The sequence below is a fragment of the Vigna angularis genome, chromosome 1 (assembly GCF_016808095.1).
Source record: "Vigna angularis cultivar LongXiaoDou No.4 chromosome 1, ASM1680809v1, whole genome shotgun sequence".
NCBI lineage: Eukaryota > Viridiplantae > Streptophyta > Magnoliopsida > Fabales > Fabaceae > Vigna > Vigna angularis.
Genome location: NC_068970.1, coordinates 22,171,987 through 22,189,304, shown reverse-complemented (window position 1 = coordinate 22,189,304; position 17,318 = coordinate 22,171,987). Strand labels below are relative to the sequence as shown.

General features: G+C 30.2%; 2 protein-coding genes across 2 annotated transcripts; one reads left to right on the top strand and one right to left on the bottom strand.

The window, feature by feature from the left end:
- Positions 1 to 5,660: 5,660 nt before the first annotated feature.
- On the top strand, positions 5,661 to 10,161 carry LOC108346589 (aspartyl protease family protein 1-like). The gene is made up of 10 exons (XM_017585660.2): positions 5,661 to 6,106; positions 6,645 to 6,777; positions 6,954 to 7,192; positions 7,358 to 7,582; positions 7,669 to 7,804; positions 7,882 to 7,964; positions 8,047 to 8,143; positions 8,229 to 8,289; positions 9,586 to 9,657; positions 9,744 to 10,161. Exons 1-10 carry the CDS (start codon positions 5,805 to 5,807, stop codon positions 9,941 to 9,943), a joined length of 1,548 nt encoding a protein of 515 aa, XP_017441149.1. The 5' UTR covers positions 5,661 to 5,804; the 3' UTR covers positions 9,944 to 10,161.
- Positions 10,162 to 10,307: 146 nt separating this feature from the next.
- On the bottom strand, positions 10,308 to 16,740 carry LOC108346578 (pre-rRNA-processing protein esf1). The gene is made up of 8 exons (XM_017585651.2): positions 16,349 to 16,740; positions 14,403 to 14,947; positions 14,230 to 14,301; positions 13,910 to 14,124; positions 13,032 to 13,194; positions 12,714 to 12,842; positions 11,009 to 11,691; positions 10,308 to 10,785 (listed from the first exon to the last, which is right to left on the bottom strand). Exons 2-8 carry the CDS (start codon positions 14,928 to 14,930, stop codon positions 10,485 to 10,487), a joined length of 2,091 nt encoding a protein of 696 aa, XP_017441140.1. The 5' UTR covers positions 14,931 to 14,947; positions 16,349 to 16,740; the 3' UTR covers positions 10,308 to 10,484.
- Positions 16,741 to 17,318: the final 578 nt, after the last annotated feature.

Genomic DNA, 17,318 nt, shown 5'->3' with positions numbered 1-17,318 from the left:
TATTTTTTATTACTAAAATTAGTTATTATTTAAGAGTTTTTTTTGTGGTTTATATTTAAATAGAACATTTACTTTTAAAATAAAAACATTTATTTTATAAAAGAAATATTCTTTTAATATGCAAAGAAAAAGTTAACTAATATATTTTTATTAGACCATTGAAAATCAAATTGATTAAAAAATATAATCAGAATTTTAGAAAATAAAATTGATAAACAATTGTGACTAAGTTTTCCAAATTTGTCTTTTTGAAACTTTAGAATATATGGCACTGAAGGACAAGACGTAAAACACACTGAAAAGAGTTCAATTTTTATATGCTGACAAGTTTGTTCCTTTATGCTTGTACAGGCGTTGTACTATAAAGGAATTTATTCATATAATTCATATTTAAATAGAATTTAATTTTTTTTAAATTGTATCACTCTCACAAAACTTTTGGGTTAAATAATTGTAGTCCCCAAAATTGAAAAACAAACCATTTTAGCCCTTGAACAGAAAATTTGAGGAACTAAAACTAGTTTTTAATAGTTAAGATTCGAGTTTAAAATCAGTTTTAATCCCTTAAATCTAGTGTTCATAAATTAAACTACATTTTTTCCTATTTTGAGAAACTTAAAGAACCCTTCTTCGTTTTTAATTTGGGAAATCAAAATTAGAATTACTCCAAATTTCAAGCACTAAAAGTATAATTAACTTAAATATTATAACATATTTTTTTCAACATATTATGGGATAAATTTCATAATTTTAAGTAAAAAATTTAATTATAATTTGATTTAAAAGATAAAAAAAATGTTATCTTCATAGAAGAAAATTTTAAAGATGTAAATTAATTTCATTTATATTTTATTTTATGTTTAAGTGGAATCATATGGTATAATTTTATGATGAATTGAGATGGAATTTGAATTAAAAATGGAATGGCATGGGCTTATACTTTTCATCAACCAATTAAATTGTAAAAAGTGTGAGACTCTCAACTTTGTCTCATTTCTCTAAAACTATTTGGAAATGATGGAAGCTCTTTTGGTGCAAATTCCATTAATGAACTATTTGTCCTTTTCATCATTCATTCATGCATCACAAAGAAAAGACATAAACATGAGAGGAAAGAAAACAAATCCTAAAAGAAAAAATTAGCACCACAAGCAAAAGACTGGGTAAAACTACTTCACCCATCACAATCACCAACACTAAAGTATTGCCACTTGGCTAAAGTGAAATGGCAATTTCACTATTAAAATACACATTTATATAGTAAGTAAATAGTTTAGTTGCTTTAACTTATTGTATCAATTCAATTCTTAATTATGCGATTGTAGTCAGGTTTTAATTATGTGAATTTGGTATTTTAAATATAAAAAAATGTCACTTTATCTCTAAATTTTAATTGTAATAGTTATATGTTTCTTATAATTTCATTTTTTTTAATTTGAATTTACTAATGTGGTTTTATGGATAACGAGTTTGAGATTAAAGTTTACTCCTTTGAAAATTATAATATTATTAATAAGAATGTGATAAGAGATAAAAGATTATTAGTTATTTATAATAAAAATGAGTCATTGGCAAAGTCAATGGTAGTCCACGTCAATAAAATGGTATAAAAACTTATATATTTAATTAAAGGATTTAATTAACAGTTAAAATCTAGCAAACTAAAATTATATATTCAGACAATTTGAGCAATTAATTGACACAATTAGAATATATAAGAGTAAATTGTAACACTTGGATTAGTAAAACATTTTACTAAGTATCTTATCTTTTGATTCTAAGAATAAGACTACATGCATAAGGTTACATAAATATATTACAATATTTCTTAAAAGTAAAAGTATTTCAAAATGTGGGAATTATAAAAAATAGGAGAAATATCATGTAATACAAAACGAGTTATACAAGATAGTCGTCTACATCTACTTTATTTCCGAGCCAGATCATTGCTAGGTTCCTCACTTATAATATATTTTGCTCCCTATAACTTACTGTTATAATAGAAAGAAAAGAATACAATCACAAAATAAGGATAAGTTAGTATATTTATAAAGAAGAATGATTTATAATTTAAATTAAATAGTTAAATCAAGAGCAATCACCAACAAATATTTCCAATCCAATCATACATTATCATTTAGAACATTATAACCACTGAAAGATTTTCGTGTATTGTGTCAAACATCATAGATTATGCATCATAAGAATCACAATAACATTTTAATTTATAATTCAAGGAGTTGTCATATTATTTAAGAAAACGAGTTATTAATCCAAGACTAGAGAAAATTTGATTGAAAAACTTTTTAAAACTAGTCTCGTTTAATAGCTTAAATACAACGTGTGATATTGTCGTCTAATACATATTATTTCACCTACAGAAAAGTAAAAGTTTTTAATAAAAAGAAAGATAGTAAATATCCTTAAAACAAAGTGAATGTTTATGCTGGAATGGAAGAAGATAATTCTTGCGTGATACTTTTAACTTGGACGAACGTGTACTTCTTCTCTATTTTAAATGATGGTTCGATTTGAGGGGTTGACTCAAGTCAAAAATTTTCTCTGGAGAGTTAAAATAATTCAATTATGAAAAAGTAAGTTTTATCTCAAAATTAAACCCATATTTATAAAGTTTACAAGAATCTGACCAATTAATTTATCTCTTAATGGTCATTAATGTTAGTCTTAATCAGACAACTTTGTTCAACTATTGTTGTGACCAAACTACTATGAAATCCATTTCCATGCCTCGACCGTTTGGTCCATTTTACTCAGCACAACATCATACCCGATCGGTCGGGTCTAACCCTACAGTAACAGTAACAGTGAACATTTAAATTTGTTTATAGAAAAATGTTTAACATCTAAAACAAGTAGATTTTTATTCTTTCCATCTTCACGGATAACTTTTCTTTTATTATTTTAAAAATTGAATCTATTATTTTATTCTTTGTCGTTTTTATCACTTTTTAAGTTATTAATTGTGTTGTGTCTAGCAAAGACATTATTATGGATAAAATCATTATTAATTAATAAAATCACATATTAAATAAATTTTTGTCCTTTAATTTTAGGTAAAAATTAAAATTAATTTTTCTTTGAAACTTTAGACTAATTTAATCCTTTATTTTTAGAACTATGTGAATTTAAATCTTTTTAACCAAATTTTGTTAAGTTTATTTTAGGTTTCTTACCTATCATTAAAGAAAGAAAAAATGTCAAACAATAAACAACTTCAATATTATGAAATGTGCATTATATAAATAAATTTAACAAAATTTAGTTAAAATAATTAAATCCATATATTTTTTAAGTTGAGAGTTTAAATTGAATCAAAATTTTTGAAAAGAGACTAATTCCAAATTTTATTAAAAATTAATATGAGAAACATATTTAACTTTAAAATTACTAAACGAAACCAGTATTATATTTAATGTATATATATATATATATATATATATATATATATATATATATATATATATATATATATATATATATAATCATAATCAATGTAAAAGCTCATCTAACATTTGATTGATATCTTAATTAAAATATATTTAAACTGTTAGCCTCGATAAAATTAAGATAGTATATTTTCTAGTTTATGAAATATGTATTTCTTGTGTATTTTCTATAGAACGATACGTGCTTTTAAAGTTATATTTACATTTTTTTCATTTTATTTAAAAATAATATACTGGAAAAAATTTAAATAAAAAAGCTATGAAAATTAAAAATTATAAAATGTATGATTCAATTTATCAGTTTTTATGTGAGGCTTAAAATAAAAACTATAATGATCCTCCCTTCTGCATCATCTTAAATAAGAAAATCATATACAATAAATAAGAATAATAATAAAATATATATCTACAAAACCCATTTATATAATAAAATTTGTTTTTACTTTTATATTATAAATTTGTACCTATATTATGTAATAAGATTTTCAATCAAACTGAGATTTTTTTAATATTTTTCTTATAATGAGATATTTATAAATGAATTAAATAAATAATAAATTTTATTATGATAAATTTTTAAATACCGTAATCTTAGATTTTATTTTAAAAGTGTAATTCATTCTTATATGTAATATAGAATTTATTTTTACCTATATATAGTATAAATTTATCTTTCTATACACCAAAGAAAAATAATTTACTTAAAGAAAATTGAGTTGAGTTATGGATACGTACAGTGTTGACTTGTAAAAGATTTTTTAGCAAGATTGACTTGCATTTGATTGTAGTCGTTACCATTAATTAAATAATAAATTTGATTTGATAGAACTTCTGTTGACTTGATCTAGTCTTTCTACCAAACCACAGAAGTTACCGAAATTTATTCTATTGTGTTGAAATACACATTCTTTTACTTTTTTAATATACTTCTTTTATTATATAAAACTGTCCTTTTCTGTATTTCTCCCATTAAATATACCTAATTAAAAATATATATTTTGATAATTCTCAGTCAAAATTCATAAAATATATCCAGAAATTTGATGTATTTAATTTAGTTAACTTATATCGTCACTTAATAAAAATTATTAGTATTTAATTTATAACTCCGGAAAATGCAATAAATTGAAATTGAGAAAAACATACGCCTATTAAAGATTTGCCAAACTAATAAAAGAGAAGTTTTTATATTCAATGATCTTATTTATTAAAAATAGTTAGCGTATAAGTTATCACTATTAGAAATTTTCTTATTTTTTTGAATTTTTTCATAAATATTTAGTGGAATTTTATAAAATTCACAAAAATTGGTAAATAAATTTTTCATAGGAAATTTTCTAAAATCTATATAAAAAATTTGTACGAAAAGATATTTATAAAATTTTGGACCCTATGATACATCTTGATCATGCAATCACTACAAGTTTTGGAATGGTATAATACTTACGAATCTAAGATGATAAAATATGGCTTTTAACTAAAGATCAAGTTGATCTTTAACTATCATTAGTCAATAATGTTAAACAAAGAAGATTTGACATTCAAGCACTGAACAATGTTAATAACGAACGATTTTTATTTATAATAAAGTCAAGAATTTAAAATTGTAACTTTAAATAAGATTTCACTTGAGCAATACGTGAAATATTTTATTCTGGTCGATATTTTTTTTCATAATATTTTTTAACATATATATATATATATATGTATGTATATATATGTATGTATATATATGTATGTATAATTTGTATTGAGTTAATAATATATTTATCTTCATTTATACAAGAGTTTTTAGTAATTTTATTTTTACTAACTCTATATATTATGAGTGTCTCTAAAACAACTCAAAGGAAAGTTGCATTAACTGAGCTATATAATACAAAAAATTATGTATGCAGTTTCTACTCTCTATAATCATATACACCAGGGACACATTAATATAATTTGTTTAGTTAAAAAATTTACAATAATTATTATAATGATCCAATTTTAACTAGATAGCAACACTAATAAATAAGAAATGGTAAACAAGTTGTGATTTACTTTTATTAAATAAATAAAAACCTAACTTAGTGATTAAATTAAATTGAATTAATGAAGATAATAAGGGACCCATATTTTACGTGTTGAGGCATCCCCAAAGGGACACAAAAAACAGTTGAAACTTTTGCCTACCTCTGTTTGTGTCAAACACCATAAACCATACATAAACCATATCTTCTTTGCCACTCAACATTTTTCATCAAACATAAAGATTGAGGAACACAACAAAATTTAAGGAAAACTAAGCTACATAATTTTCCACCACACATAGTAAAGTGTTAGCTTGAACAAGTCATGGGTTGCTGTGGGTGTGTGAGTTTGGCATGGGTGATGTTAGTGGTGCTGTTGGGTTTGGCTTCAGAGAGTTGTTATGGTTTGGGCACATTTGGGTTTGACATACACCACAGGCTCTCGGATCCGGTTAAGGGGATTCTGGGCATTGTTGATGATCTTCCTCAGAAGGGAACTCCTCAATACTATGCTGCTATGACCCACAGAGATCGCATATTCCGGGGCCGGAGACTCGCCGCCGATCCTCTTACGCCGCTCACTTTCGCCGCCGGCAATGACACTTACCGGATTCCCGCCTTTGGATTGTATGACAATTCTTCACCCCCACTAGTCAATTTTTTAACTTGTATTGCTTTCAAAAAGTTAATTTTTTAACTTGTATTGCTTTCAAAAAGTTAAGTTTTCTGGGTCAGTTTGTCAGAATTCTGCCTCAAATTATGACCCTGGAAGAATAATTGTGCTGGAAAGTGTAGATGTAATTTTTTTTGCTTGAAAAGTTCTGGCACTTTATGTATTTTAGATTGAACTCTGATGCCAAAGGGTTTGTCAGTTAAAGAAAAAGGTTTGGTTTAGTTGTTATTTTGATACTTGTTCACATTTTACCTTTTTAAGAATCGCTCAATCTATATGTAATAATAGTAAGTTTTAATATCTGAACGAGCAAGTTTTATTGCGTTTTGGTTTCTTAACTGTTGAATTTAATGCTCTTTTTCTGAAAACAGTTAATAACAGAAACTAAAACTGAGTAAATTTGTTCATCCAAACACTAAAACTTAACATTTTCCGTACTTTCTATGTTGCTGTTTGTGTACTTATAATATGTCCTCGTTATTTGCATTTCAGTTTGCATTTTGCAAATGTTTCGGTTGGCACACCACCTTTATGGTTTCTGGTGGCGTTGGATACAGGCAGTGACTTGTTTTGGTTACCTTGTAATTGTACAAGGTGTGTGCCCGATTTGATATCAAGAGGAAAGGTATTTAAATCTGTCTACCCTAAGCGTTTGTGTTTGATTTTTCATGATCATTCTTGATTAAATGGATTCACTTTTCCTTTCTCTGCGGTTTCTTTGAGTCTTGAACAAAACTCATGTATTTTTCATACTCAACCATCGTCATCATCACCATTCTTTTTCCTTCTTTAAATTGGCAGATAATTAAACTTAATACCTATAATCTTGATAAGTCATCGACAAGCAACATAGTTCCATGCACCAATAGCAGCTATTGTACACAGAAACAACAGTGTCCTTCACCTGGCAGCAGCTGTCGATATAGAGTTGACTATCTTTCAAACGATACTTCATCTAGGGGAATCTTGGTAGAGGACGTGTTGCACTTAATCACAGATGATGATATAGCAGATGCTGCTGACACAAGAATTATTTTTGGGTAAAATACTGAACATCTAACTGAAAATACTTACTCAGTGTGTTTACATTTGAAGGTTCAATAAACTCTAGGCCAAACCCTTCACTGTGATTCTTGAACTAACATTTAAATATGGTTGCTTCTTTGAAACTGTTTTGATTCTTGGTATTAATTAATCTGTTGCAGTTGTGGCCAAGTTCAAACTGGTGCGTTTCAAAATGGGGGAACTCCAAATGGCCTATTTGGACTTGGAATGGATAATAGATCCGTTCCTAGCATCCTAGCCAAAGAAGGGCTCATCTCAAATTCCTTTTCAATGTGTTTTGGATCTGATGGTGTTGGAAGAATCACGTTTGGTGATACTGGCAAGGCAGACCAAAGAAAAACACCATTCAACCTTGACAAATTGCAGTAAGTGGACGTTTGGACTCTTTACAACAGAAGCAACAAAAATTCTTGTGTCTAACTGTGTACTGGTGCTTAATTAATCCCTGCAGTCCAACTTATAACATCAGCATAACCCAAATTTTTGTGGAAGATCTTGTTGCTGATGTTGAGTTTCATGCAATATTTGACTCTGGTACCTCGTTTACATACATAAGTGATCCAGCTTATACACGACTTGGTGAGATGGTAAGTAATCTACTATGAAACAGTTTTTTAAGGATTAATGAGTTTCAAGCCATAAGCTGTGAAAAATTTATTTGCAGTTCAATTCACGGATCAAAGCAAATCGGCATTCATTTCAATCAACTGAATCTGTTGTCCCTTTTGAGTACTGTTATAACATAAGGTGATATTGGGTTGAGAGCAAACATTAACATAATTTTGTTTTTGAATAATCTATCAGAAACTGATTTCCACTTTACCTGCAGTCTAAATCAGACAGTCTTAGTTCCTTCTGTGAATCTAACGATGAAAGGTGGAGATGATTATTATGTCACGGATCCCATAGTAATAATTCTTAGTGAGGTGGGAGCACAAAATATTTTTCCAATTTCATGCTTTCTAATCATTCTCAACCTTCTTAATCTCATTTCCTTTCTCTGACATGCAGAAGGAAGGAAACTTTCTTTGTTTGGGAATCCAAAAGAGTAACAGCATCAATATCATTGGACGTAAGTATTTAACTCAATCATTTTTTTCTTCAAAGAATTTTCATCTTCAAATTTTCCATTCGGAATAATCAATTATCGTGCCTTTATTGATATAACACCTACAATTAAGACCATTCATTTAACAGATTGGAACAGTTTATTTTGGTTCATACACAACTTCATTTTCCTGTCCCTCAAACATTTTACATATGGTCCTCCATAAATATTTTTTTGGGGTTCTGGTCCTCAATAAATATTTATTTTTGTTTTGATTCATTTGCATCTATCTATGAAGTAACAAGGCTGACTAGGATTGGCATAAAATTTGTATTGTTATTTGGTGTCCTGTAGTGTTTTTATTTCTAATTTTCTCCTATAGGTCATTGGTGAGTTATCCATTAAACACTTACATACTTTTTTCTTTTTCTTTTAGTGTTTTCTATTCGACAATGATATAAAAGAAATGAAGAATTCCAAAACAAAACAAAACAAAAAAATCCTATATTTATTGATATTTATACACTTTCAGTTTCATCGTTGAATAATGGAGATTAAAAGAAATAAGAAATGCAACCCCTGATCAAAGAGAAGAGAACAGAGTGTTTTCACTACATTAATACATTTTTTTCTTTTAAAAATTATATGTATCATCTTGATAATTCATATGGTCATTTAAAAGATAACTCAATACTTAAAAGATGTTATTAAACTTAGAAACCAAAATAAAAATATATATTTCATGGGGTCAAAAATGAAAAAAAAAATCGAGAACTAAAACAAAATGTAAAATTTTATTGGACACCAAATCAAAAATAAGAAATTTATTTAGGATTAAAACCAAAAAAAGATTATTGAGAAGTGTGATGAAAAAAAAAGTTATTAAAATTTATGTATAACTATGTCACAAAATTAAAAAGTAAAGTGTCAAAGTAAGTGTATTTTATTAGATATTTTTCAAAATAAGTAATATTAATGTAAGTGTATTATATATCATGTGAAATCATATTCTTTAAGTCAAAAGAATATGATTAGTAATTAATAATTGAAAATTGAAAATTTTGAAAACAAAACAAAACACCAAGTTGGTTTCAGATCACACGAATCCCTAATCCATTCTCAAAAACGAATTCTAACTTGTAAAACTCCATGCATGGGTTAGTGAAACGGGACATGTCATGAATATCGCAAGTTACAACTACAGCATAATTCTATTTAGTTTCTGCAAATCATAAATCAAGGTTTAGACCAAACATCAATGTTTTTGCTGAACCATGCATACAAACTTGCAACACTGATTGTATTTTTATATTACTGCAGAGAACTTCATGACTGGTTACAACATAGTTTTCGATCGTGAGAACATGAATCTTGGATGGAAAGAAACTAATTGTGAGTATATTTCATCTCTTCAACGTTTCAATTTATTGGTCTTCCACATTGCACTGTTGTTAAACAATGCTATCTGGTATTGTCAGGTTATGATGATGTGCTCTCAAATACACCACCAATTAACCCATCGTCTTCTCCTGCTGTTTCCCCTGCGGTCCCTCCTGCAACCGCTGTGAATCCCGTGGCTACATCCAGTCCCTCTATTAAACCACCTAATCCATCATTCATCATTAAACCTACTTTTACATTTATTTTCCTCCTATTTCCACTTTTAGCCATTTTTTGACCAATCAAGTGTTCTTCAAAATAGTAGCTTTATTCCATTTTTAGTTTACCACACCAGAACCATTTTTGCTTTCCTTTTTTCCAATTATAATGGTCTTTGATGGGCTTGTATATAAGAACCCAGTATAGATGTAAACTTGGGAAAATTCAGTCATACGTTACTACATATACTTGATCTAGTGAATAAAATTGCTCCAGAAATACGACTTAGACTCGATATGTGCAGACTTTACGAGATAATTAATTATTGTAGAAAAGACCAGAGGTGAAAACTCTTACGGGTTAATTTGCATGGGAATGCAATCAAATCTAGATTGACAACATACAGCTATAAATGCTAATAAATGCTAACACCACCAAATGGATGCGTTTTCCAAAACTAATCATCAAACTCATTATAATTTATACCGTTCTACATGTAGTTTGGACCAAAATATTAATGAAGCATTCTAATTATGTGGATTCAAAATTTCAAATGGGTGATTTGGACAGGAAAACTTTCACGTCTTGGAAGAATAAACAACCTGCTGGGCTCGGTAGAACTACTGCCTCTTTTTCTTCATACCTTTAATATGTGATTTTTCTTCTTTCCTTGTCTTGCTACCAGAGGGTAACTGAACTTGTTTTGCTTTCATCTTAATCGATTTAACCAAAGATGATATTTCATATTTATCTTTCTTTGACATCGAAACTTCTAATGGTTTTTCCTCACCCTCCTTCACCATGCCAGACTCATCCGAAGACAATTGCATTCCTTTTGGTTTTGTAGGCTCCCTTTCCGCAGGTGGATCCGCACTATCCTTTTGCTGCTTCTGGGCTAGCTGCCTGGCATATGTCGCACTCCTGCAAACACCAAGATTATATTAGTAGAAGTTAAACATATTCGATTTAGATTGTTGTTTACTTTTGAATACCTATGAAATGATTTTGTTTTTGTTATAAAATTATGATACTATATTTTCTTTGAATGTTACGAACTTTGAAACAATGTCTTGATCAGCTATTAGTTTTATTTTATAAAAACATTGAGTAGAACGTAAATGTCACCACATAGAACAGAAAATACCTTTTAAATTGTGGGTCGGTGGGATCAATTGCATAGTTTGAGGAGAAAAGAGCTGAAAAACGTGGATCATCAAATGCATTACTTGGTATTTTTTCCTCATCAAAAGCATTCTCCCTCCTTTTTCCCTTGCCCTTTTTAAATTTTAGATTATATCCCTTGAGACCAGTATCTGTTCCCTTATCATCAGCAAGCAACAGTTCAAGCTCCTCTTTGCTCACTTTGTCTTGGGGCTTATGTTCTTCGTCTGTACTTTGTGCCTTTTTCCTCTTCTTGACTGCAGGCTCCTCGATGAAGAAGTCATCTGCTTCTTCAGTTGCCTCTTGATCGGTATCATCGCTATCGTCATCTGATGAATACTTTGCTTTATTTTTCCTGGCCTTCTTTTTCTCCCGTTTTTTCCTCAAATATGCATCCCAAACTGTTTCTGATTTTTTATCCTTCTTTTCCAATATATGTTTGCTTAAATCTTCCAAATCTGTATTGAAGGTGACCTCCATATCATGGCCGTTATCATGTTCACCACCTCCATCTGAATCATCACCAGATTGGAGCAAAGCACGGTATTTAGCTCGTTTTTTTTCAATTTTATCAGGCTGATCATCTGTCTCACTATTATTATCCTTACTATCATCACTATCACTATCATCAGAATTTAAGAGTTCCTTCAATTCCATCTGAGCTAACTATTCAAGAGGAAGTAAGAGGAAGGGAAGATAAGAAAAAGACCATTCAATTTGAAGCAAAGTGCATATAAAAGTACAGAAAATACATATAAAGTAATATGGAAGAACATCCATGCTTCACAATTTCAGATATGATATAGATAAAAAACAAATAGACATATGTAAAAGATACACGAGTACGGTAAAATGTTAAGGATAAAATGTCAGCATATATGTGTGTATATATATATATATATATATATATGCATGACAGGGATATTTATAGATGCATCCATTAATAGATTGTGCATGTTTCCTTCATAATATGTATGACGGGTCTTTAACTAATTTTATAAATAAGAACTACGTAGAGAAATCACCATATAAAAGATGCAAATACTCAAGACCTCATAATAACACTATGCAAGCCCAGAATTTTTAGAATGGATAAACCTTATGCACAAAAGATACAGAAGATGACACCCAAAGTTTGGGGGCCATCCCCAAAACGCTACAGCAAGATGTTTTGAAATTTTTTATAATTTATATAATGTATTATATATATATATATATATATATATATATATATATAAATTCTCAAAACTCAAACATTTACTCAAAAATAATATTTATAATTAAGAATAAAAAATCACAGATGTAATAAACAAAGCCTACAAGTAAATACCAACAAAAGTCTAAAACAAGTTTCCTAGATTGGTTGGAATGACTAGTCATCATCTTCTAAATCCAAGTATTTATCATTGTCACTATTATTACATCTATAGATTTCGGTTTTGGAAATAAAAATCCAAAAATAGTCTACCAACACGCCTAATATCTTTTTTTCAAAGGTATTTTGTGAAACTAACACATAGAACTGCTATAGCATCAGCAACAGCTCGCTACTTAGTCTGCTATAGCAGTTGCACTAAACCACTCCACCACAGCAGCCCCTGTAGCGAGGGACCGCTCTACATTGCTAACTGGTATAGTGATTCTATAGTGCACTATTTAAAACTTTGATTACTAGAAAGCAAGCTGACCTGCTCATCATTGAGATTCCTATTCAATATCTTTGAGCGAAGAGGTTCTTCATCCTCCCAAGTAAGGGTAACCTCACTGTGCTGAAGAGCCCGAGAATAGAAATCCTTACACTCGTAATTTGCAGGCACCTAAGCACAGAACGGAGTCAAAATTTTGCAATTTATTAGTATACTGCATATATACATCATAACTAAATATGTGAGCGAGCGCACACGTATATAGACCAGATGAATTGAAAGTCCACATCAATCAATTTATAATTGCATTTTTTAATCTGACATACTATTGGAGGTCAACTGCAATCGCATCTTAAATACCTCAGTAGCAACATCCCGAGGTGGGTGTTTGACTTCCATGTCGTCTGGGATAAACCTTAAATCAAGTGCATTAGACGTCTGCATGAACTCAACCCCGTCACATTCCTTGTAAATGTAATCTGCTGTGGCAATTGAGTTGCATTCCACAACAGCAAAATAGTACCTGGGGAGAAGAGAAATAATAAAAATTAATGTGAAAAGAAGAAAAAATATATAAAAGAAACTTGAACCACATGGTAAACAAGTATATCTTGAAACAGTGGACGATGTGCTGAAAAGATCCCTTAAGTTTCCTTAGTTGTACGTTGTGGACCCATGTATCAATCAGCAGAACAGTTTACTTAACCCATGTTACATATGAAAAGGTACAACAATAAAAAGTCATACGAGACATCAGACATGAGTGAATAGCAATGTGTTTCTAAGGCCTCCGGCTCTAGACACCCACCCAACTAGATCATCACAATAAAATGCAAGAACTCCAAAATGATAGTCACAAGAAGGAGGTGTCTAAGACCAAACACTATTGATCACACTGATATCAGCCTAGATTACAAGAAAAATGGAAAACGAAGGCAGGAGGTAAAAATATATAAAGAATGGTCTTGTCATCATGATCATCATCTTTAAACACTATTCTTCAGTTTAACAATATCAGCATGTAAAATATTCCTCCCTTTTGAACATTATTACATCAGAAGGCATACCTATTGATGTAATGAGTTCTTGAAGGAAAAAGTAATGAAAACTTTACATTAAATGATAGAACCAATTTAAACTCCTAAAATTACTGAGTTATACTTAATACAACACAAAGTAATACATTTGACAGTTATAGTTATTTAGATCACATTACAAGTATTTTTATAGTTATTTACCGCATTCTACTCTTCTCATATGCACGAAGTTTCTCATTGTCAATGTCATCATTGCTGTTATCTTCATCATTTTCATCATCAAATAGACCAATAGGTCCATGAATTTCCTCCTCTTTCATACGTTGAAGGCCAAACTCGGATGGATAGATAGTTACTGATTTGATCAGTCCATTAGGTGGGAGAAATGAGCTTAACAATGCATACAAATCAACAGCCTAGCAAAAAACAAACAAAAGCAAAATTTTAGCCAACATTTTAAATAATTCTCGTATCAAAAATTTATTGCAGCAAATGCACATTATACTTGAAATACATAGTACCTTAACAAACCTCCAGTCCATGTTAACAACAGCAAGCCTATGTGTTTCTTTTTCAATTTCTGCTATGTCTTCCTGTCACAAAATAAAAATAATTCAAAAGGGCCAACCAGTGTTATATACAATGTCACACAAAACAAAGATGAGAAATTTCAAATTTAAATGCAATGCAGTACCTGTACATCAGATGCTTCTTCCTCATAAACTACCTCGTCTTCACCTTCATCTGTATCTGTAGCAGACTCTGACTCACTGGCCTCTTCTGATTCAGCTGACGACTCAGATTCACTGGTCTCTTCGAACTCAGAACCTTTATCACTCTCTGGTTTCAACTGATTGGCTTTCACCAATTCTTCTTCCTCATCACTACTCTGCTCTGTTTCCTTTTCATCAATTTTGTAGTAATGGCGCATAGAACCAAGTTGAGAGGTTGGTTTGTTCTTGGGCTTGCCTCTCTTGTCAACAGGAGCAGAAGAGGGCAAAAAACTCTTGTGAGTGAACATGCGGTTGAAGCGAGAGTCAATGCCCACCTTTGTTTCACGCTTTGGAGCCTCCCTAAACCGAGGATCTGTGTGAGCCTTTGCATAACGAGGATCACTGATAACCTTGCCATCACTCGGTGCAGAATGTTTTGAACTCAAATTATCCTTAACCTTCCTCCTTTTGTCCTTTAGGTCCTTCTTGTTCGCATTTTTTGATCCCATTATGCTCTAGTTGGACACTGTCAGAGGAAAAACAAAGTAAGGCAAGGATTACGAGACAATAAAACTTAGATTCTCCCTCCCAAATGAAATAAAAACTACAAAATGTTGCATTGTCAATATTTTGTTGGTCATGGTCCATTGTAGTGAACCCAAAGCTCATACGGAAAAGAAATATACAACATAAATAAAGTGCATGTTTCAAAGAAAATGCATGTCTCTGTTATCACAACAAATCAACAATGTTTAAAGATGCATAATTCACCAAGAAAAAATAGGCAACCCAAAAGGAAGTTAAATATAACACATAAATTATAAAATTTAGAGCAATAAATAAATAAGAAATAGTCACATAAACCATTCATTGTATAAACAACCAAATAAACCCTATAAAGTGAAAACCTATAACTGGTCACCTCATCCAAAACTAAAAAAAAAAGCACCAAAGCGGAGTGGAAAATATATGCAGTCTATATGTATAGCATCAGCTCCAAGCATACATAAAACCTGAAGACAATTCATTCAAACAAATAGTATGGTCTACTACTTCCAGCCACTCTTAAGTATCTTTCTTACTGCCACTGTTAAGTATCTTAAACAACAACGAAAATTCCTAATTTGTTTTCCCATTAAAGACAACAAAAGATAAATCAAAAACACTTGAATTCTCCAACAGCTGCAAAAAAAAGCTCTTCGGTGATCATTTAAAGGCAACCACAATAGTCTCTTTCATAGCAATTCTACCAGGAAATAAATCTAACAATCGGTAATAGGATCTGCAAAACCTAAAGCAGGATCCTCCAAGAAGTACTTGGCAAAAAAACCCAACCCACACGGACACTCACAATTCAGACACCACATTATTAACAAATAATGCAATCTATAATAGGCGACACCGGCTAATACTTTCTAATGACTTACTTCTTACGTGATTCAAGCTAATAGTAGACTAGTTGTACGTGTAAGAAAAATAAGCTTGAAGTGTTACCAATGAACTAATTGGACTTCGTTCATATTAACTATGTTCCAATCACAAGGTAAATGCACTTCTTACTTGAACAAGCTATGCATACCAAATGGGCAAGCCTATTTAGTCATTCCGTCAAATCCTACTAAATCCTCACATAAGTTTCAAGCAAGACCAACAGTGAACCAAACCAAGCAAGATCGACAAATTTGCAGATTAAAAAAACAATAAAATACTACAACAAAGGAGTGACCAATAACCAACACAAATAAAATGCAGTAACATATGGTCGAAGAGCACAACTAGAAACGCAACACAACCACTAAACCTTTGGTAAAAATGCAACAAACCTTTTGTCCAAATGAAAGCACAAACAGGCGAAATAAGTAGCCAAACTCAAAATCATACATAAAAAAATAACTTATAATTGAGAGTTGAGAAACATGGGTTTTACCCCAAAAACGAAGGGGCGGCGGGGGGCGCGGGTGTTGTTGAGAGGAGAAGTGATGTATGGCAAATGGTTCCCACCGACAGAAGGAGGAGAATTGGTTGACAGCACCACAGAAACGGGCTTTCCGGAATAAAGGATTTGAAAGAGAGGGTGAAACCAATGACCTTGCCGTTGTTGATTTTTTGTCAGTACAGTGGATCCTTTGAAAGAACCACCATTGATCACCTTTAATCCCTGTTTTTTATATTTTAACTACTATAGAATCGCAAAAATTATGGCGGAGTGACGTCCAGGTGCGGCGGAGTTACGTCCAGGTGCGGTGAGATGAGGTCCAGGTGCGGCGAGGTGCGGTATGCGGATGTTGTGTTAGGGTTTAAAAGGCAGAGGAAGATGGAAGAAAAAAAAAGAACGAAAGGGAAAATAGAAAAAAAAATATTAAAATTATTAGATTTTAATTATTTGTATTAAAAAACTATATAAAAAATAAATAATTACATTCATACATTTAGTGACTATTTTTGGAGCCGTGCTCACTCGTTGTTGTTTTTTATGTTTGTATTAAGAAAATTATATGTTTATTTTTTTTAATAAATAATGTATTTAAATATTTATATATTCGTATTATAATTATGTATAGTTAAAAATAATATTTAAAATAGAGTTTAATAATGTGGAAAAAAATAAATAACTAAGTACTTTTTCGTTTAATTAAAATAAATATTATTATTTCAATATTGATTTTGTTATGTTCAAATAATGAATACAATTAATAATACAAATATAATTAATAATACAAATATAATGAATTATACAAATATAATGAATTATACTAATAATAATACAAATATTAAAACTAATAACAAAAACAATAATACGAATAACAATAATAACATCAAGTGTTTCTCGCTGTATTGTAAATCAACACACAAAACTGAAATAACTGCAAGTAATTGAATTATGATCCACATACAAA